Below are 23,890 nucleotides of genomic sequence, written 5' to 3' on the forward strand. Positions count from 1 at the left end.
ATGGGCTCAAGTGATCCTTGTGCCTCAGCCTTTTGAGTAGTCGGGACTACAGGCATATGCCACCATGCCTGACACATTTTTGTATGTTTTGTAGAGAAGGGGTTTTGCTACGTTGCCTAGACTGGTCTCGAACTCCTGGACTCAAACAATCTGCCTGCGTAAGACACCCAGAGTGCTGGGATTACAGGTGTGCACCACTGCACCTGATCTCATTAATTGATTTTTGTATATTGAGCTATCCCAATTTATACCCAAGGATAAATTCTACTAGGTCATGTTGTATTTTACTTTTAATGTGCTGCTGAATTTGGTTTGCTAGTATTTTGTTGAGGATTTTGCATCTGTATTTGTTTGGCACATTGGCCTGTAGTTTTCTGTATTTGGCATATTGGCCTTGGTGATACAGTCTGCATCAGGATAATGCTGGCCTCATAAAATGAGTGGAATTTTCTCCTCCTCCTCTATTTTTTGAGTGAGTTTTTAGAATGATTGGCATTAGTTCTTTAAATGTTTGGTAGATTTCACCAGTAAAGCCGTTGGTCCTGTGCTTTTCTTTCCTAGGAGGTTTTTGATTACTGATTCATGTCCTTACTACTTATAGGTCTGTTCAGACTTATTTCTTCATGATTCAGTCTTGGTGGGATGTGTGTTTCTAGGAATTTATCCATTTCTTTTAGGTGATCCAGTTTGTTGATGTGTAAATGTTTATAGTAGTCTTTTATAATTCTCTTTATTTATGGCATCAGTTGAAATGTCTCCTTTCTCATTTCTGATTTTGAGTCTTCTCTTTCTTTTTCTTAGTGTAGCTAAGCTTGGTTAATATTGCTTATCTTTTGAAAAATACTAACTCTTGGTTTTGCTGATTTTTCAATTCTTTTTCTAGTCTCAATTTTGTTTATTTCTGATCTGAAGTTCATTATTTCCCTTATGATAATTTTGGGTTTAAATTTTCTGTTGCTTTTCAGGTTTCTTGGGTTGTAAAGTTAGGTTGTTTGAGTTTTTTTTTTCTTTCATATAGGTTATCACAATAAGCTTTCCTTGTATTTTTTTTTTTTTTTTGGACAGAGTCTCACTGTGTTGTCCAGGCTGGAGTGTAGTGGGGCAATCTTGGTTCATTGCAACCTCCACCTCCTGGTTTCTAGTGATTCTTGTGCCTCAGCCTCCTCAGTAGCTAGGATTACAGGCGCGCACCACCATGCCTGTCTAATTTTTGTATTTTTAGTAGAGATGGGGTTTTGCCATGTTGGCCAGGCTGGTCTTGATCTCCTGATCTCAGGTGATCTACCCGCCTTGGTCTCCCAAAGTGCTGGGATTACAGGCGTGAGCCACCACATCTGGCCTCCTTTTAGTATTATTTTTGTTTTATTTCATACATTTTTACATATTGTGTTTTTTGTTTGTCCAAAAGTATTTTTTAATTTCGTGTTTGATTTCCTTTTTGACCCAATGGTTGTTCCAAAGTGTGTTGTTTAATTTCCACATATTGGTGAATTTTCCATTTTCCTTTCTACTTTTATTGTCATCTTTTTCTATTCTAATTGCTAGTTTCATCCATTTTGGTCAGAAAATATATTTGGTATGATTTCAGTCTTCTTAAATTTCTAAAGACCTGTTTTGTGACCTAACACGTGAGCCTGGAGAGAGTTCCATGTGTGCCTGAGAATAGTATGTATTCTGCCACTGTTGGGTAGAATATTCTGTATATGTCTATTGGTTTGATTTGGTCTGTAGTGTTGTTCAAGTCCTGTGTTTCCTTATTGATCTTCTATCTAGATGTTTTATCCATAATTAAAATGCACTCTTAAAGTTTCTTACTATTATTGTGTTGCTGTCTCTTTCTTTCTTCAGTTTTGTCAGTGCTTGCATTACATATTTAGGTGCTCTAATGCTGGGTGCATATATATTTATTATTGTTATATCTTCCTAGTGAATTGTTACTTTTATCACTATAAAATGTTTTTCTTTGTCTTTTGTGACAATTCTGACATAGTCTCTTTTCTTTGATACAAGTATAGCTACCCCTGCTCTCTGTGGTTACCATTTGCATGGAATATCTTTATCCATTCTTCACTTTCAGCCTATGTATGTCCTTAGAACTATAGTGAGTCTCTTGTAGATAGCATATAGTTTAATTTTTTTTTTAATCCATTCAGTATGCTATGTGTTTTTGTTGGGGAGTTTAACATATTTACATTTAAAGTAATTCTTGATAGGGAAGGATTTACTATGATTGTTTTAAATGTTTTTTGTTTGTCTTGTAGCTCTTTTGTCTGCTGTTTCTTGCTGTTTTCCTTTGTAATTTTTTGATTTTGTGTGTGTTGATAATTCTTTTATCCCTATTCCTTTTTCTTTTGTGTAACTTCCTTCTATAGGTATTTGTTTATGGTTACCTTAGAGCGTGCATAAAATATCTTGTAGTAATAACAGTATTTTTAAGCTGGTAACAACCTCAATTACATACAAAAACTCTTTACTTTAAGTTCTCCCATTACGCAGTTTATGTTGTTGTTACAGTTTACAATCTATTAATATTGTGTATCTTTCAACATATTTTTTATAGTTTTTATTTTTTTTTTTGAGATGGAGTTTTGCTCTTGTTGTCCAGGCTGGAGTGCAATGCTGCGATGGCTCACTGCATCCTCCGCCTCCTGGGTTTAAGTGATTCTCCTGCCTCAGCCTCCCAAGTAGCTGGGACTACAGGTGCCTGCCACCATGCTCGGCTAATTTTTGTATTTTTAGTGGAGATGGGGTTTCACCATGTTGTCCAGGCTGGTCTCGAACTCCTCACCTCAAGTGATCTGCCTGCCTCGGCCTCCCAAAGTGCTGGGATTACAGGCGTGAGCCACTGCACCTGGCCTATAGTTACATTTTATACTTTTTCTTCTAAATTTACACTAGAAGTGAAAGTGATTTACCCAGTGCCATTAACAGCAACACAGTATTTTGCATTTGTCTATATATTTATTCTTACTGATTAATTTTATACTTTCTTATGCTCCTGTGTTGCTGTCTAGCAGTCTTTCATTTCAAGGTAAAGAACTCCATTTCACATTTCTTAGAAGAAAGGTCTAGTCATGATGAACTCCCCTGCTTTTGTTTTTCTAGTAAAGCCTTAATGTCTTCTTCATTTTTAAAGGATAGTTTTACCAGATATAGGATTCTTTCTTGGCAGTTTTTTTCTTTCATTACTTTAATATGTCACCTCATTAACCTTCTGGCCTGCAAGATTTCTGCTGAAAAATCCACTAATGGCCTGATGGGGGTTCCCTTGTATGTGATGAGTTGCTTTCTTTCTTACTGCTTTCAAAATTCTCTTTGTCTTTTGATAATTTGATTGTAATGTTTCTTGGTGTTGATTTCTTTAGATTCTTCTTACTTAAGGTTCTTTGGGCTTCCTGCATCTGGATGTCCATTTCCTTCCCCAGGTTTGGGAAAATTTCAACCGCTACCTCTTTGAAATAAGCTTTTTGGTACTTTTTCTTAGTCTGCTTCTTGTGGGATTGCCACAGTGTGTATATTAGTCTCTTGATGATGTCTCATAAGTCCCTTAAGCTTTCTTCACTTACATTTCTTTTTTTTTTTTGCTCCTCTGACTTGATAAGGTAACCTGACTTTGAGTTTGTTGAATCTTTATTCTGTTTGCTCTGATCTGCTGTTGAACTCCTCTGTTGCATTTTTCCATTAAGTTGGTGTATTCTTCAGCCCCGAAATTAGTGAGAAGACCTTCACTAATTAACCTGGCCAGAGCTTTTTTGGGCCTCTCAAACTTTCATGTTTGTTATACTGCTTTTTCTATTGTTGTTAGCCCTCGGTGTCTACAATATGCTGGAGCCCATCAGTGTTCTGAGAGAGGAGAAAGAAGTGAATTTGTTGGGCAATCCCTAGAAAAGTTGGAACATGTGACATGTGGTCCAACTGTTTCTCTTTTCAGGGAAAAGCTTGGAAGTGTTTTTTTTTTTTTTTTTTTTTTTTAAATCACTATGTTAAACTGGGTAGAGGAACTGTGGCAAGTGTCTGAGCGATAGTTGGAACAACCACCTTTATTCTTTGTAGCCTTCAGGGGTCTAGCACATACCAGCTCCATCTGTGCTCTGAGAGAAGAGAGAGAAAAGCCAATTCCTTGGGTAGCTCCTAGAAAAATTGTAGCATTGGGTGTGTGGTCCTCCTTTGGGAGAAGCTAGGAGCTGTGGCAAGTGCCCACATGCTAGTTTACTACCTTTGTTCTCTGAAACCCCCAGGGGTCTAATATATTCCAGGTCCTTTATGTTGTCAGGGGCAGATGAGATAGAAGGTAGTCCCTCAGGAAGCACTCTAAAAAACTGTAATATTGGATGTGTGGCCCAACTCTTTCTCTCCTCAGGGAGATGCTGAGAGCTGTTGCCTCCTGATCTTATATGACGCGTCATGGGTTGGGATTGTGGCGGGAAAGGATCTCCAGTTTTCCTACTGGTTTCAGTGTGGCTGGTTTTACAATTGCCTGGGATGTAGTAGCCTCTCAACTAGTTTCTGGATTTCTCACAAAGGGAATTGATTAGTGTGTTACTGTTTAATTGCTGACTTTTTATAGGAAATTTGTTAGCCTCCAATAAAAGTTAAAATGCACATGCTGTTAGATCTAGTAATTCTACCTTTATGTAACTATCTTAGAGAAATATTTGTGTATATACACATGGGGAGTGTACAGGGATGTTTATTGCAGCACTGCCTGTTGGAGGAAGGATAATCCAGAGCTTTCTATTCTCCCATTTTGGTGATGCCACTCTGGCTTTTATTTTTGTGCATAAATAAAATCAGACTTAATATTGTTTAAAATTGACTTAAAATCTCTTGTGTGCAGATTTTTTTCTATTACGATATCCTGGACATTTTTCTGTATCATTTTATTATGTAGACATAGCCCTTTAATTTGCTGAATAGTATTCCAATACAAGGATTTACTATGATTTATTTAACCATACTCTAATTAATTACTGTAATTAGTGTTTTCTATTGTAAACAGTGCTGCAATATACATCCTTGTACACACCTCATGTGTATATATACAAACATACACACACACCTCGTGTATATATACAGACATACACACGTCATGTATATATATACAGATATACACACGTCATGTGTATATATACAAATGTTTTTCTATGATAGTTATTGTACATAAAGGTAGAATTATTGGATCTAAAAGTATGTACATTTTAACTTATATCAGAAGCTAATGAATTTCCTATAAATAGTGTGGGTCAGTTTGCATTTCTGACAACAGTATATTATGCCATTGTGTACCCATAGTCTTACCAGCACAGGATAATATGTTTTCTTAATTTTGGCAAGCTGATGGGTAAAAAATAAGAAGATACTGTTTTAGTTTACAGTTTTTCATGTGATTGTAGATTATAGGCATCATTTTCTTCTATGAATTATTATTTTATGTATTCCTTATCAGTTGTTCTGTTGGTTCATTAAATCTTCTTTTAAATTGATTTTTAGGCCTCTTTCTATAAGATGGACATAACTCCTTTGTTATATATGTTCTAATATTTTTTATTTATAGCTTATTTAACTTTTCATAGGTTACATTTTATGTTGAAATTTAAAATTTAAAAGAAGGCAAACTTACTAATTTTTTTCCTGTAATGGTTTCAGAAATTTGTATCTTGACCTGATTTTTAGTATTCCTATATATAGATCATCATCATAGCCCCTCTACAAATTATTTTAGTTTTTTTTAAATTTAAAATTTTTATCTTAACTCTTTTAATTGAGGAGGGGGCATGTGGAGTAAGCTTGGAAATTAAACTTATCCACTAATGATCAGTTGTTGTGGAACCATTTAAAATGGTTTTTTAACGATAACCTAAGTTCCTATATACATTATCTATTTCCTGATTCCCTATTCTCTCATGAAGCCAGCTGTCCTGCAGTATTTTTGAACTGGCCAGCATTCACCTACAAATGTTTATGTGAACTTATGTTTTTAATTCTGTTGGGTAAATGTCCCTGAGTAGAATGACTTGGTTAGATGGTAGAGGTATTTAACTTTTCAAGAAACTCTCAAACTGTTTTCTAAAGTGATTGAACCATTTCTCATTTCCATCCTTAGTGTATGAGAGTTCTAATTGTTTCATATCCTGACCAATACTTCATGTGGTCAGTCTTTTTAATTTTAGCCATTCTATTGAGTGTGAGGTGGTGCCTCATTGAGGTTTTAATTTGCATTTCCTTAGTGACTAATGATGCATTGAGCATGTTTTCACGTGCTTATTTGCCATCAGGCTATCTTGTGGTGATACGACTGTTCAACTCTTTTCCCTCGTTTAAAAATTTTGATTACTTATTGTTGAGTTTTGAGAATACTTTGTGTATTCTGTATACAAGTTTTCTATCAGATTGTCAATATTTTTTCCAAGTTGTAGCTTGCCTTTAATTAACTTAGCAGTATATTTTGAAGAGCAGAACTTTTACATGTTGATGAAGTTTATTTTATAAACTTGTAATTTTATTGGTTGTTCTTTTGGTGTCCTATCTAAGGACTTCTTGCCTGCTCCACAGTTGCAAAGGTTTTCTCTTAGAAGTTTTATAGTTTTAGGTTTTACATTTAGTTCCATGATGCATTTTGACTTTTTTTGGGTATATTTCAAGATGTACATTAAAGTTCATTTATTTTAAAATGTTTATTATGAAATAATTATAATCTGAAAAGAAGTTGCAAAATAATATAGAGTCCTGTGTACTTTTCACCCAGTTTTCCTTAGTGGTGACATCTTATAAAGCTGTACCACAGAATACAAAACAGAACATTGACATTGCTATTTTAACAGAGAAGATGTCTCTGTGGGTGGGAGTTTGGGGGTAAAAAGGAGCCATGGTGGCCCAGAGTATAGTGAGAGAAGCCAAGCAAGGTAAAAAGAGTATTCAGCTAGGGTGAAGAGCCATCCAACAGAGAAGTTAGACCCTGAGCATGAAGATAAATGCCTTTATGGACACTAACTTCTCTGTGATCGTCAAACATACTGTTATGAACTGAATGTTTGTGCTTCCCCAAAACTCATGTGTTGGAGCCCAACCACCAGCATGGCCACATTTGGAGATGGGGCCTTTAAGGAAGTAATTAAGGTTAAATAAGGTCATAAGGGTGGGGCTCTGATCCATTAGGATCAGTGTCCTTGTAAGAAGAGACACCAAACATCTCACTTGTCTTCTCTCTGCACACATGCACTGAGGAAGGGCTATGTCAGCACACAGCAAGAAGGCAGCCCTCTGCAAGCCAGGAAGAGAGTCCTCACCAGAAACTGAGCTAGTAGGAACCTTGATCTTGGATTTCTAGCCTCAAGAACTGTGAGAAAATAAATTTCTGAAGTTTAAACCTGTGGTATTTTGTTATGGCATTCTGAGCAGACTAAGTGAGGCACATACTATATGATTTCTGTCCTTTGAAATATGTTGAGACTTATACTTGCAGCTGAAGAGACATTGTTAAATCCAGAAACAGTAAGCAACTGTTTCTGGAGGGTAACTGCTACAATCATGTTAGAATGAAGTAGATTTTAGGTGTAAGATGAGAATTTTATTAATAAATATTAATGTCAATTACTAATTTCTTTATTGACAGTCATTTTATGTTCATAGGAATGTGAATTGGACCCTTGCTGTGAAGGAAGTACCTGTAAGCTTAAATCATTTGCTGAGTGTGCATATGGTGACTGTTGTAAAGACTGTCGGGTAAGGAATTCCTCCCACTTTGGAATAGAAAAAAAAAAAAAACCAAAGAAAAAGAAAACCTATGTAGATCAAAATTTGTTTTTTGAGATTTCTGAGTGAGCACTATTTTTATTTTATGGTCATGGGAAAAATTTTATGCCACTTGTGTATAATTTTAAAGCACACTCTTTTACGTTAAGTGGTCTGTTGATATTGTTTTCTAAGTAGAAACATTTTTTTTCTGATTTTTAGAGTAACATATGCTTGTTAGAAATAATTAAATAACATGAAACCATAGAAAGTAGAGAATGAAAGATCCTCTATTATTTTATACTCTTCAGGTAGCCATTGTTGATAATTTGTTAATATAATCATGTTTTTTCTATACAAATGTGAGTGTATGTGTGTATGTGTGTTTTTAAGTGAGTAAGCACAGATACATATATTTTTACTACTCTGCTTTTTTCAATATGACACCATGGACTTTTTTCCCATTCATGTAGTTCTATAATACATGGTAATATTTAAGTAATATTACTTGTATAGTTGTACCATGATTTCTTTAGTCAACTAATGATGGACATTTTGATTACTTCCAGTTACTGCTTATAAGAGAAATCACTGGTGCAGAATATTCATACTAAGTTTTTGATATACATTTTATATATCTTTCACACATATGCCAGTCTATACTTCTACCAACAGTATTATCAAATACTTGTTTCCTTATGCCAATATTGGTTACTAGCAGGCACTATACTCCTAGTTAATTCAATAGGTGTAAAGGGTTCTTGTATTTTTATTTAGTTTGCATTTCTTTTGGTTACAAATGAGGTCATGTTTCTTTACTTTCCATGGTTAGGACTTACATGAATTACCTGTTGTTAGCCATTGTTCATTTTTCTGTTGGGTTATTTAATCTTTTGTTATTGTTAGAATGCTTTATAGATGTGAATGCTGTGGTTTCACATTTGATTAATTTGTGGACATTATCCTGATATTTCTGTTTAATTTGAATTTTATTTCACTAGTTCCTTCCAGGAGGTACTTTATGCCGAGGAAAAACCAGTGAATGTGATGTTCCAGAGTATTGCAATGGTTCTTCTCAGTTCTGTCAGCCAGATGTTTTTATTCAGAATGGATATCCTTGCCAGAATAACAAAGCCTATTGCTACAACGGCATGTGCCAGTACTATGATGCTCAGTGTCAAGTCATCTTTGGCTCAAGTAAGATATCATCATTTATAATTGATTGCTTCGATATTATTTATTTTTGATTTAGATATTTTAAAAAAGGTAATGAAACATTATTGATAAAGTTGAGGCTCTCTTGTTACTCATCATATTTCCTTTCTTCTTTGGAGGCAGTCATGATCATGAATTTAATATGCACAGATTCAGTTGATGTTTTCTTATTTTTACTGTCTATCTTTTTATATTTTGTGTATCGTGCACACACACAGATACATATATAGTATCTAGTTTTAATAATGTTGAATTGTGCACATGGATCTGCTATTTGCATTGTTCACTCAGAATTTTCTTGAAATTCATCTATATTGATATATTTATATCATAGTACGTTGAAGTATTCCATTAGATGAATGGATCATGATTTAGTTATTCTCTTACTGATAGATATTTGGGATTTTAAAAAAATTTATGTATTTTTTCTTTTTAAAGTTCTTATTTTTATCAAGGGCATACACATAAAGAGCCAAATTATCGTGTAATGCATAGTATGAACAAATAAGGACTGTTCCCACCCACTATTCCCATCACTTGAGGCAGTTTTACCTTTTTTGGCTAAGATTTTTGTTAACTTGTGCTAGGTTTTTAGATAATCTCTTGGCAATGCTACGTTTTGATTTTTTTGTTCTAGGTATTAGTTATTAATTTCTCACTATAGAAGATGAGTTAGTTTTCTTTCCTTCTTTCAACCCTTAACAACTCCCATCATACCTATGCTCGTTTTCCATTCTTCATCCTCCCAATAGTTAGGGCAGTGATGACTGTGTATTGCATAATGGCCACATTAATGCTCTTCACAACTAAATTGTATAGTAAGTTATAATTACTTTTCTGATTTCTCTAGAGTTACTAATTCTCTCTTTCTGTTTCTCTCTCTCTCTTTTGGTTTGGTTAATTTCCTATGTACTTCCCATTAATTGACCTGTATATTGTTAACCATTGGCCTGATTGTGCCTTGAGTTGATTAGTGGCATCAAGTATTCTATTTATTTCAATTTGTTCAAATAAGTCTGAACAGAAGGCCTCTGTTCCTCTTCAGTCTTGACTGGTTTCCCTCTGTATAGCTAGTTAGGGTTCTCTAGAGAAATGGAACCATTGTGTCGCGCGTTTATGTATATAGTCGTATACCGCATAACAACATTTTGGTCAGTGAGAGACTGCATATACAACAGTGGTCTCATAAAATTATAATGCTGTATTTTTACTGTAACTTTTCTATGTTTAGATATGTTTAGATACGTTTAGATGCCATTGTGTTACCATTGCCTGCAGTATTTAGTACAGTGACATGGTGTACAGATTTGTAGCCTAGGAGCAATAGCCTGTACCACATAGCCTAGATGTAAGCTATACCGCCTAGGTTTGTTTAAGTGCATTCTGTGATGTTTGCACAATGACAAAATCACCTAACAACTCATTTCTCAGATCATATCCCTGTTGTTAAGTGACACATTACTGTAGATATTACTGTATATATAATCTGGAGGATTTATTACATGAATCTAATATTTATATATGATATATAATTTGCATATATAATATATTAAATATATAATGTCTTATATATTTATTACATGAAAATCGAATATATTCTCCTGGAGGAATCTGATATATTAGATTCATGTAATAAATCCTGCATAATAGCATGAGCCCATATATGAATTGGCTTGTGTGATTGTGGAGGCTGCTAAGTGTCAGATCTGCAGGGAGAGTCAGCAATCTGGAGACCCTGTAGAGCTGATGGTATAGTTCCAGTTAGAAGCCTGGCAGGCTCATGATCATGGAAGAGCTAGTGTTTCAGTTCAATTCCAAAGGCAGGAAAAAAGCTGATGTCTCATTCCAAAGGCCTTCAGGAAGACTTTTCTCTTACTTGAGGGAGGACTGGCCTTTTCGTTCAAGTTTAAAATTGATTGGATGGGGCCCACCTCCAATAGGGAGGGCAGTCTGCTTTACTCAGTCTACTGATTTCAATGTTAGTCTCATCCAAAATCACCCTTACAGAGACATCCGTAATTATGTTTGATTAAATATCTGGGGATTCTGTGGCTCAGTCAAATTACTAAAAAGGGTAAAATTAACCCTAATCAAAAATCCACTCCTTGTTAACTTGAAACCCATAGACACCTTCTTAAACCATACCAAATCTCCAAATGTGGACCTTGTTAAGAGCATAATTCCACTTAGCGTGATATAATAACACTATCCTGCATGCGACTAAAACCTCACTAACCTCTTTTCCAGAAAAGGAGGTAAAGTGATGTTTATTCTTCTTCTTGATATCCCATAACTTAAATACTGGGATATAAAATTAACAATACTTAAATACTATAATATCAAGTCAATATATCTTATGTTGCATGATAAAGGTATAAGGAAAGAGAACATATTTGCTCAGTACATGTGTGTGTGAATGCACACACACTTACACACACGCAGCTATTCTTAATGAAACAGTCTTCGTTTCTGCAACTGGTCGTGGTTGTAGCTGGTATTTATAACTAACTTCCACCCATTCTGTATTCCCTTTGCCTTCAGCAAGCACATTAGCTGTTTGTGGTTCTTTACCTGTTAGAGTGACCCAAACTGTCATTCTTAAGGGTCTGGGCCATTTGTAGTCCTTCCTAGATTGAGTTGTTAAAGTTTTCCATTGAACTTAAACTTAATCATGAAGCATGGTAATACTAAGAGATGTCCTAAGGGATCTCTGGCATTCTAGACATACTCTTCCTTGCCTCCATTGTGGAGTAGTAGGCCAATTTCCCTTTGGTGGTTCGGATCAGTACCTGGCATGGAAACTGCGTTCTTTGCCTGTTGACTCGGAGGTATGAGGAGCCAGTGTGGCTGGGCCTCTGGCTTAATTTCTAGTTCAGTAGAATCATTATTGTGGATCCTGGTGGCAGCATTCCTCCCCTTGGAACTAAGGCCTCTAGTCCAGTAGAGCATAAAGTCATGGGAACAGGAAACAAAATTTTGCTAGTGGGTCACTATGGATAATAGTGAGTGGTGTTCCTCCCATTTCCACCCCTTGATACCTGGACACATGAATCCTGGTTATGGGAAAATCAGCATTGGATGTTGGCTGCTGATTGAGAGCATAACAGCCTTTTGGAGAACCTTGCCCCAGCACTGTAAGGTATTGCTGCCTAGTGGCACTGTAACTGTGTCTCCAAAAGGCATTTCCACCATGCTGTCAGCCAGCTGCTTCAGGATGGTGGGGAAGGAACATGATAAGGCCAGTGAATTCCATGTGCATGGGCCCATTGCCTCACTTCATTTGCTATCAAGTGAATTCTTTGGTTTGAAGCAGTGCTGTGTAGAATATTATGATGGTGGGGGAGGAATTCTGTATGTCCACAGAAGGTAGTTTTGGTAGTTCACAGAAGTGTTGCTACAGGGATGGCAAATCTATATCAAGAGTACGTGTCTATCCCAGTAAGAACAAAGCACTGCCTCTTTCATGATGGAAAGGGAAAAATGTAATCAACCTGCCACCAGGCAGCTGACTGACTAACCTAGGGAATGGTGTCATACTGGGGACTCAGGATTGGACTTTGCTACTGGAGAATTTGGGCACTTAGCAGCAACAATAGCCAGGTCAGTTGTTGAGAGGAAGTCCATGATGCTGAGCCCATGCATCGCCTCCAACCCTGCCACTGTGAGTACGTGGTTTCTGAGCCCATGGATGAGAATAGTTGGCTGGGGAAAGAATGAGTCATCCTATCTACTTGATTATTAAAATTCTCCTCTACTGAGGTCACCCTTTGGCGAACATTCACATGGGACACAAATATCTTTGCCATACAACCCAGTCATTGGCCATAGCCCATAAATTGGTATATAATCACGTCTGGCTGTTTCTTCTCCCAAGGAAAGTGAACAACCAGGTGCACTCCAGGGATGTCCCAGAAAGGGGCTGCAGTGCTGCAGTCATCCACTTTTGGTTCTTCATATCATATCATGTGTAGAACCATCTGCAAACCAGGTTTCCGTCGTCTTTTCCACTGTCACCTGATGGGTAGGAAATTCCCCGTGAGGTCATAGTTGCTGGCTAGGAGAGAAAATGTAGTGTAGCAGGAGTGGGGAGCGAGGGCATTTGGGGCACTTCTTTATGTAACTTGTGCCTGCCAGGCCTTGGTTGGGCCCAATGACATACATAGCACTTCCATTTCATGATGGGGTGCTGCTGCATATGCCCGGCTTTATAGCTTGGTGAGTCAGATGACATCCAGTTTATGATGGGCAACTCAGGTTGAATGGTAACTTGGTGGGTGGCCCATGGTTAAATGTTCAATTTCTACTTTAAGGCCCAGTAGCAGGCCAATAGTTTTTTCTCAAAAGGAGAGTAGTTATTCACAGAGGATCACAAGGCTTTGCTCCAAAATCCGAAATGCCTGCACTGCACCTGACCTATAGGGAACTGTCAGAGGCGCTAAACAGCATTTCTGTCTGTAACTGCTGCTTCAAGCACTGTTTGATCTGCTTGATCAAGTGGGCTAAGCAGCAGAGCATCTTGCCTGACAGCCTGGACCTATTGCAGAGTTTTCCTTTGTTCTGGGCCCAGCTCAAAACTAGCAGCTCTTTGGGTCACTGGGTAAATGGGCCAGAGTTACGCAACCAAATGAGGAATATTTTGCCTTCAGAAATCCAAATGGACCTCTAAACATTGTGCCATTCTGTTGGTTGTGGGAGTGGTCAGATGCAACTTCTTCTTCCCCTTAGAAAGGATATCTTGACATGTCCCACACCACTGGACATGTAGAAATTTCACTGAGGTAGAAGGCACCTGAATTTTTGTCAGATTTATTTTCTACTTTTTGTCGTGCAAATATCTTGCCAGTGTCAAGAATAGTTGCTTCTTCTTGCTCACTAGGTCTAATGAGCATAATGTTTTCAGTGACTAGTGTGATATTTTGTGGAAGAAAAAGGTAATCAAGATCCCCAAAACTAAATTATGACATGGGGCTCTAGAGTTGATAGTCTTCCTAAGTAGGACAGTGAAGGTGTATTGCTGGTGTTGCCAGCTGAAAGCAGCTGCTTCTGGTAGGCTGTGTGGATGGGTATAGGTAAAGGTATTTTTCAGATCACAGCTGCATACCATGTATTAGGGGATGTGTTAATTTGCTCAAACAATGAAATACATTTGGTATAGCAGCTTCAGTTGGTGTCACCACTTAGCTAAGCTTATAATAATCCACTATCATTCTCCAAGATCTGTCTGTCTTCTGCACAGGGCAAATAGGCGAATTGAATGGAGATGTGATGAGAGTCCCCGCCCCCGCATCTTTCAAGTCCTTGATGTTGACACGAATCTCTGCAATCCCTCCAGAGATGTGGTATTGCTTTTGGCTTACTATTTTCCTAGGTAGAGGCAGTTCTAGTGGGTTCCACCTGGCCTTTCTTACCATAATAGCCATCACTCCACAGGTCAGGGAACCAGTGTGGCAATTCTGCCAGCTGTTGAGTGTGTCTGTTTCAATTATGCATTCTGGAACTGTGGGAAAAAACCCACAAGGTGGGTTCAGGGACCCACTAGGCCTGCTGTGAGATGGACCTGAGGTAAAACTTCATCTGTCACCTGACCTTCATAAGCCCCTACTCTGACTTCTTGACCACAGTGACATTTTGGGTTTGCTCAATTATTTCAGATATAGGGTCCTGTGTTCCTGAAAGGTTGAATTTTTTTCTCAGTGCACAGTGTCTTAGTCTGATCAATTCTGTCTCAGTCATTCTGTGCTATTCTAACAAAATGCCACAGACTGGGTAATTAATAGTGAACAGAAATTTATTGGTTTCTGGAGGCTGGGAAGTCCAAGATAAAGGTGCTGCCATCTGATGAGGGTTGTTTTGCTGAGCCATCACATGACAGAAGGTGGATGGGCAAGAGACAAAGTGGGGCCAAACGCACCCTTTTATAACAATATTAATCTTATCCCAGAGGGCAGAGCCATCATGGAGTAATCACCTCTTAAAGGTCCCACCTTTTAATGCTGTCACAATGGTAATTAAATTTCAACATGAATTTTAGAGGGGACAGACATTTAAACCATAGCCGGCTGCTCTAACAAGATATACTGTAGACTGTGTGGTTTAAATGGCAGACACTTATTTCTCAGAGTCCTGGAGGCTGGGAGTCTTAAGATCAAAGTGCCAGTCAATTTGGTTCTTGGTGAGGGATCTCTCTTTTCTTCTTACAAGATCGCCAATCCCATCATAAGGGTCCTATCCTCATGATCCCACCTAACTCTGATTACCTCCCAAAGGGCCCATCTCCAAATATCATCACTTTGGGGTTAGGGCTTCAACAGATGAATTATGGGATACACAAACATTGAAGGGGTACACAAACGTTCAGTATATAACCATTGTCCTGGTAAAAGGCCATAGGTCCCTTGGAAATGTCTGGGATAATGATAAATAGTATAAATTTTTGGCATTGTATGGGAGGGTTCTTCCTTAAGGAAACTTACCCTGCCTTTATTTGAGAGTTTCTGTTTCTGTAAACTGGCTCAACTCAAGAAATTGATTAAGAGGCTGTGACTTTCTGTTTTTTTGATTCAAACTAGACTTTTGTTTACTTGGCCTAGAGTTTTCTTATTTGGTACAGATCAAGTAAGACTATGGGAAGCTGCCTATCTTGCTTCTACTTTAGACAGAAACAGTGTGATCAACTAGCCAATGCCGTAAGTTTTTACATGGGTCAGGTTGTTCTGATTGCTGCTTTGACTCTGCTCTCCATTATGGTAACCTTGGCTCTCCATTATGCCTGCCTTGCCTTTGGTGGTTGAATGTTGACACTTTCCTGTCACCTAGAATCTGATACTTTCATTGCATTTAAGTTTCCCAACTCAGTGGCCATAGCTCCTACTATAAGGTCTGCCCTTTAGATAAGAGTGATCACAGTGCTTTTCAAGGATGCTAGGCCTCCCTTTACAAATTTATTTCTTACAGTCTTGGTGAAAGCTGTGTTTTCTGGATTCTTCCAGGGTGGGTAAATACATCTTAAGATACAAATCGACTCCAACATTTTAGTCTCCCTCAGGCTTTGAATCCCTTTCTCTGCGTTAAACTGAGATAGGCCCTGCATTCTTGACTTGCTCACTGTGAGCTGCCTTTTGATTTCACGTCTCAGCCAACCAACCGAACAAACTGTTAGAGACCTTTCTAACTCCCTGAATGGCAACATTCAATGCAGACTCTCTGCTTTGTGAGTCCTCACCAATGAATTCATCCCAATCCAACTTTATGTTCCTCCCACCATTATCTCACACCCTTAATATCCATTCCCACACGTGTTCCCTGGATTTCTGTCTGTGTAAATTAGAAAACTCAAGTAGTCTTGGAGTGTGGTGAACCTCCTCATAGGTTGTATTTAGTATTTCACCTTTAGGGGCATTTTCTGTGACTTGAGTCTAGTTGTAGGTTTAGAAGCAATGAGATATTTTGGAGGTGGATCCTGAGGGAAATTGTCATTGTCTTGCATGGCAGCTGCCTCCGGGGAGGCTATTACAGTTTCCTCAGGCAATGCAGGGTTAGTCCCCTCAGATGTTGGAGACGCTGTTTCCACTGGCAAAGATGACTCATCAGAATTTAGAGGCTCAGCCAGGTGCCTGTAATCCCAGGTGCCTGTAATCAGCCAGGTGCACTTTGGGAGGTGAGACAGGCAGATCACTTGAGGTCAGGAGTTCGAGACCAGCCTGGCCAACATGGCGAAACCCTGTCTCCATTAAAAACACAAAAATTAGCCAGGCATAGTGGTGCACTCCTGTAGTCCCAGCTACTTGGGAGGCTGAGGCAGGAGAATCGCTTGAACTTGGGAGGTGGAGGTTGCAGTTAGCTGAGATTGTGCCACTGCACTCCAGCCTGGGCAACAGAGCAAGACTCTGTCTCAAAACAAACAAACAAACAAGAAAAAGAGTTTAGAGCTCAGTGTACCCAGCTTTATCAAAGTCTCCCCACATGTCCTCATTCCAACTTTCAAGATCCAGTTCCTTATTGATCAATACCCTTAATTTAACAGTAGATACCTACAAGGCTAGGAGTTCAATTTGCTTTCAGCCAGTCACAGGATAATATTCTAGGTTTGATTTTCGGCAGTCTCAGCTCTGCAACTACCGGCGATATGGCTGGTACACACAGAAAATTTCAGGTCACTTATGGTGCTTGAACTAGGAATCCCTGTGCTTATCATCTTCTTTCCCTACTTTGTCCAGTAAAATAAGGAGCAACCAGGCAATCTCATACTGTTAGTATGAGAAAAATGTTTGAAGGTATCATATACATAGTTACCCAGATCCTTGCTTCTTGTAAATGTCTGATTAGGAGTCTCTAGTGGTGATATGTTTTTGGACTGCAATTACCATATCATGCCATGAACTATCAGTGCTATGTTAACTTTTGGAAATAGAGTCAGAAGTGTCTTTAAAAATCTAATCAGATTAGATAGCCCATTCTAGAAACCTTGGAATCAATTCAGAAAACTCATTCTCAAAGTTCTGTTCCTCTGGAACCACTGTTGGTCCAAAATCTGAATTAGTTAGACTGCAGAAAAACAATATCAATTGGATATATACATATGAAATATATGTTTATTCATTTATTATAAGCAATTGGCTCATGTGATTATGGTAAGCAACTGAAAATCCCAGATTTGTAGGATGATTTGGCAAGATGGAGACACAGGAGAGATGATGGTTTAGTTCTAGTCCAAGTTTGAAGGCCTGAGAGCCAGGATTGCCAATAGTGTAATCAGTATTTATCCTGAGATCTTTCACCATAATCTGAAGGCGAATCATTGGCTCTCTCCCTTTTGAGTCTCCTGTTTGCATTTCCCATATTACCCTCTTTCTTCGTTTATTTCCTCCTTTCATGGAGCTTTCCTTTCAGTAGTTTCCTTAGATAAGGTGAATTAGGGGTAAATTTTTTGAGGTCCTGCAAGTGTGAAAATGGTTTTATTCGGACTAAATACTTGATTGATGGGGATGGAAATCATTTTCTGTCACAGTTTTGAAGCCATTGCTTTATTGTCTTCCAGTTTACAAAGTTGCTGTTGAAAAGTCTGAAGCCATTCTGATTTTTATACCTAGCTTTTCCCTCACCCCCTCTGAAAAAGCTTGGAGAATGACCTCTTCAAGGTGATATGCCTTGATGTGGGTTTGTTTTTATTCACCGTGCTATGTAATTGGTGGGTACATTCAATCTGGGAACTCATTTTTTTTAGTTCTGGAAATTTCTTCCCTTTCATTTTTTTGGTGTGATTTCTTTTCCTGGATCACATATTATTTGGATATTGGATTTACTAGATTTCCTTGGATTTTGGATTTCCTGGATTTTCTTACCTTTCCTGTCTTTTTATCTGTGTGGTTTTTTTTTTGACCTACTTTCTGAGCAACTTCTTCAACTTTATCTTCTAACTCTTTTATTGCGGTTTTCATTTCAGGCACTATGATTCAGTTTTCAGAAACTCTTTTATATTCTCTGAGTTTTTTTTGCCACTTCTTTTTAAGAAATAATCTATTCTTGGCCAGGCACGGTGGCTCACGCCTGTAATCCCAGCTCTTTGGGAGGCTGAGGCGGGTGGATCACGAGGTCGGGTGATTGAGACCATCCTGGCTAACGTGGTGAAACCCTGTCTCTACTAAAAATGCCAAATAAAAAAATTAGCTGCGTGTGGTGGCAGGCGCCAGTAGTCCCAGCTACTCGGGAGGCTGAGGCAGGAGAATGGCGTGAACCCGGGAGGCGGAGCGTGCAGTGAGCCGAGATCGCACCACTGCACTCGAGTCTGGGCGACAGTGCGAGGCTACGTCTCAAAAAAAAAAGACATAATCTGTTCTTATTCCATGCATGAAACATCTTCTCTCATGTTCGTCAGTATGTTAATGATAATTTTTTTCTTTTTTTTAAATTATATTTTAAGTTCTAGGGTACATGTGCACAACGTGCAGGTTTGTCACATGTGTATATATGTGCCATGTTGGTATGCTGCAGCCATTAACTCGTCATTTACATTCGGTGTATCTCCTAATGCTATCCCTTCCCACTCCCCCCACCCCACGACAGGCCCTGGTGTGTGATGTCCCCTTTCCTATGGCCAAGTGTTCTCACTGTTCAATTCCCACCTACGAGTGAGAACATGCGGTGTTTGGTTTTTTGTCCTTGTGATAGTTTGCTGAGAATGATGGTTTCCAGCTTCATCCGTGTCCCTACGAAGGACATGAACTCATCCTTTTTTATGGCTGCATAGTATTCCATGGTGTCTATGTGCCACATTTTCTTAATCCAGTCTATCATTGATGGACATTTGGGTTGGTTCCAAGTCTTTGCTGTTGTGAATAGTGCCGCAGTAAACATATGTGTGCATATGTCTTTATAGCAGCGTGATTTATAATACTTTGGGTATATACCCAGTAATGGGATAGCTGGGTCAAATGATATTTCTACTTCTAGACCCTTGAGGAATCGCCACACTGTCTTCCACAGTGGTTGAACTAGTTTACAGTCCCACCAACAGTGTAAAAATGTTCCTATTTCTCCACATCCTCTCCAGCACCTGTTGTTTCCTGACTTTTTAATGATCGCCATTCTAACTGGTGTGAGATGGTATCTCATTGTGGTTTTGATTTACATTTCTCTGATGGCCATTGATGATGAGCATTTTTTCATGTGTCTGTTGGCTTCATAAATGTCTTCTTTTGAGAAGTGTCTGTTCATCTCCTTTGCCCACTTTTTGATGGGGTTGTTTGATTTTTCTTGTAAATTTGTTTGAGTTCTTTGTAGATTCTGGATATTAGCCCTTTGTTAGATGAGTAGATTGCAAAAATTTTCTCCCATTCTGTGGGTTGCCTGTTCACTCTGATGGTAGTTTCTTTTGCTGTGCAGAAGTTCTTTAGTTTAATTAGATCCTATTTGTCACTTTTGGCTTTTGTTGCCATTGCTTTTGGTGTTTTAGACATGAAGTCCTTGCCCAAGCCTATGTCCTGAGTGGTAATGCCTAGGTTTTCTTCTAGGGTTTGTATGGTTTTGGGTCTAACATTTCAGTCTTTAATCCATCTTGAATTAATTTTTGTATAAGGTGTAAGGAAGGGATCCAGTTTCAGCTTTCTACATACGGCTAGCCAGTTTTCCCAGCACTATTTATTAAATAAGGAATCCTTTCCCCATTTCTTGTTTTTGTCAGGTTTGTCAAAGATCAGATGGTTGTAGATGTGTGGTATTATTTCTGAGGGCTCTGTTCTGTTCCATTGGTCTATATATCTGTTTTGGTACCAGTACCATGCTGTTTTGGTTACTGTGGCCTTGTAGTATAGTTTGAAGTCAGGTAGCGTGATGCCTCCAGCTTTGTTCTTTTGGCTTAGGATTGACTTGGCAATGAGGGCTCGTTTTTGGTTCCATATGAACTTTAAAGTAGTTTTGTCCAATTCTGTGAAGAAAGTCATTGGTAGCTTGATGAGGATGGCATTGAATCTATAAATTACCTTGGGCAGTGTGGCCATTTTCATGATATTGATTCTTCCTACCCATGAGCATGGAATGTTCTTCCATTTGTTTGTATCCTCTTTCATTTCATTGAGCAGTGGTCTGTAGTTCTCCTTGAAGAGGTCCTTCACATCCCTTGTAAGTTGGATTCCTAGGTATTTTATTCTCTTTGAAGCAATTTTGAATGGGAGTTCACTTATGATTTGGCTGTCTGTCTGTTATTGGTGTGTAAGAATGCTTGTGATTTTTGTACATTGATTTTGTATCCTGAGACTTTGCTGAAGTTGCTTATCAGCTTAAGGAGATTTTGGGCTGAGACGATGGGGTTTTCTAGATGTACAATCATGTCATCTGCAAACAGGGACAATTTGACTTCCTCTTTTCCTAATTGAATACCCTTTATTTCTTTCTCCTGCCTGATTTCCCTGGCCAGAACTTCCAACAGTATGTTGAATAGGAGTGGTGAGAGAGGGCATCCCTGTCTTGTGCCAGTTTTCAGAGGCAGTGCTTCCAGTTTTTGCCCATTCAGTATGATATTGGCTGTGGGTTTGTCATAAATGGCTCTTATTATTTTGAGGTATGTCCCATCAATACCTAATTTCTTGAGAGTTTTTCGCATGAAGGGCTGTTGAATTTTGTCAAAGGCCTTTTCTGCATCTATTGAGATAACCATGTGGTTTTTGTCTTTGGTTCCATTTATATGCTGGATTATGTTTATTGATTTGCGTATGTTGTTTAAAAAGTTTTCTTTCTTCTGTGTAACCTCTGTTGCATATTACCTTTTTTCTTTGTTTGAATTTCCATCTTTCACATTAGCCATGTTCCTCAGCTCTCCCATAGTCCCTGGTCCAAGGGAGGGGAATAAGGAGCAGAGAGGTCACTCTAGGCTCATGGGGGAGGCTTAACTGAAAGCTTTCCTATAGGATGATATGGCTGAACTTTTTAATTAGGGAAATGGAAAATCCACATCTTTAGGTTTTTTTCCTCTTGGGCTTGTTAAGATTCCCTTGTGAAGACCTTATCTATCTGCATCCTGGAGGGCCAAGTCCTAGCTGTCAGTCGGGCACGGTGGCTCACACCTCTAATCCCAGCACTTTGGGAGGCTGAGGCAGGTGGATTGCCTGAGGTCAGGAGTTCGAGACCAGCCTGGCCAACATGGCGAAGCCCTGTCTCTACTAAAAATACAAAAATTAGCTTGGTATGGTGGCGGGCACCTGTAATCCGAGCTACTCGGGAGGCTGAGGCAGGAGAATTGCTTGAACCCGGAAAGCAGAGGTTGCAGTGAGCCGAGATCACGCCATTGCACTCCAGCCTGAGTGACAAGAGTGAAACTTCTCCTCAAAAAAAAAAAAAAAAAAAAAAGACCTAACTGTCAGCATTCTGGGAGGGAAACAGGAGGTGAGGGAAAATAAGGCCGGGACCTCAGTATGAGGTAGGTAAATGCTCAGTTCATCCCCTTGTTTTTAGAACAGTTTCTGTGCCTGTTACTGTGCCTGGTATCTCTTGAGTCCTGGAACCTTGTGTTCTACTCTCTCCAGAAAATAAACCTCCAGTCTTTTGCCAGGGTAGAGAAGAGACAGTCACTTGGCTTCACAAAGATGGTAGGTGACTTGTGGGCCAAACTGCTTCTTAACAGATTTAAAATTTTTCCTCTTTATTCCTGCCACCTGCCCCTCCTTATTCTCTATAGCCAGAGGTACCTATTACTACTGGTTTCTTATCTCGGAGGAATTCTATGGTGTAAAAAGGGTTGATCTTAGTTTTTTTCTGTTGCCACCTTAAGATTCAGTTTTCTGAGATACATTGAGTCATTTATTACTTCACCAATTTCTTTTCGCTTCTAAGTTTTGTGCAGTCTCCTTTCCCAGTTCCATTGTCTATGGGTTTATGAATTAAAAAAAAAAAAAAACTACTTTCTTTGCTTCTGTGGGATTTTAGGAGGGAGGGAAAATACATGCATGTATTCAGACTTTTTACCTGAAGTTTGTTGATGGCTTCTGATTTATAAGTCAATTCTGGTGTTATAAGTCTAGTTTTCATTCCTTTGAACATTTGAATGTGTGGAGAATAAGGATTTAAAAGTCCTTCACTAGCTCATGCATTCTCAAATTCCTTATGTTTTTAGTAAACACCAAATAAATATTTATCAAATAAGTGAAGAACTTGAGAGCTAACATAAGAGAAGGTATTGACGTTTACTATCAAATTTGGCCCTTAAAAAACCTTATGAGGAAGGCAGGGCTCAGAGAGCTAAATGGTTTGCCTGCGGTCACACAACAGAAAGCAGCAAAACCGTGATCTCAGCCACCATGAGCACGGTGAGCTGATGAAGACTTACTGCTAGAATTTGTATCAAAGACATTGTTAAAAGAAAATACATTGGTTTACCTCTTAAATAGAAATAGGACATATTGAAATATTGAATATACAAATAAGCAAAAGGTAGAAAATAAATATTTCCTCTACTGTCAATATTCTGGATAAGTAACTGTTGAAAATTTCATGAATATCTTTCACTTATTTTTTATGCATATGAGTGTATAATATACAAAAATGGTATCATATTGACATACTGCTTTAAAACCTGCCCCGTTTCAGCCTGGGCTGCATAGCAAGACCTCGTCTCACTAAAAAAAAAAAAAAAAAAAAAAATTAGATGTGGTGGTGCATGCCTGCATTTCCAGCTACTTAGGAGGCTAAGGCAGGAGGATCACTTTAGCCTGTGAGGTAAAGGCTTCAGTGAGCTATGACCTTGCCACTGCATTCTAGCCTGGGCAACAGAATGAGACTCTTTGTCTCAAAGAAAAAAAAAAAATGCTAAAATATAACTGCCCGTTTTCAATACTAACAATAAATTGTGAATACTTTTCCATGTTAAGCATTTTTCTACAACATTGTGTTAATGATGTACTATAATTTATTTAAACAGTCAACAGTGTTAGCAGTAAACATCTGTATAGTTTAGTTGTGGCCTCCATTTATCCTTCTGGATAAATTTCCAGAAGCAGGATTCCTGTATTAAAGGCTTCTAAGACATTTCCACATAATCTCCAGAAATATTATACCACTTTTTGCCTTCATTTGCTGTAAGTGACTGTTCATTCCTTCAAATGTGTCCAACATCAAGTATTTCCATTTTTAAAACTTTGCCAATTGAATAGCCACAAAACATATTTTTATTATTTAAAAATATGCATTTTGCAGCGTAGGCAACATAGCAAGACCCCATCTCTACAAAAATAAAAACAAAAATTAGCCAAGCATGGTGGCGTGTACCTGTAGTTCTAGCTGTTTGGGAGGCTGAGGTGGGAGGATTGCTTGAGTCCAAGAGTTCAAGGTTACAGTAAGCTATGAACGTGCCACTGCATTCCAGCCTGGATGACAGAGCGAGATCCTGTCTCTTAAAAAGAAAAGGAAAGCAAGAATAGATTGTTACTTTGTCATCTGTCGTCAGTGTTTGTCAATG

The 23,890-nt window shown here is 38.4% G+C and overlaps 1 protein-coding gene across 1 annotated transcript in view; it reads left to right on the plus strand.

Annotated features, from left to right (window-relative positions):
* Nucleotides 1-23,890, plus strand: part of ADAM9 (ADAM metallopeptidase domain 9) — a 108,027-nt gene that overhangs the window by 49,868 nt on the left and 34,269 nt on the right. Inside the window, exons 13-14 of the mRNA XM_054497740.2 lie at nt 7,630-7,722; nt 8,733-8,928. Coding sequence (XP_054353715.2) covers nt 7,630-7,722; nt 8,733-8,928 — 289 coding nt within the window. The remainder of the gene's footprint in view (nt 1-7,629; nt 7,723-8,732; nt 8,929-23,890) is intronic.

Source organism: Pongo pygmaeus, chromosome 7 (genome assembly GCF_028885625.2).
Source record: "Pongo pygmaeus isolate AG05252 chromosome 7, NHGRI_mPonPyg2-v2.0_pri, whole genome shotgun sequence".
Classification (NCBI taxonomy): Eukaryota; Metazoa; Chordata; class Mammalia; order Primates; family Hominidae; genus Pongo; species Pongo pygmaeus.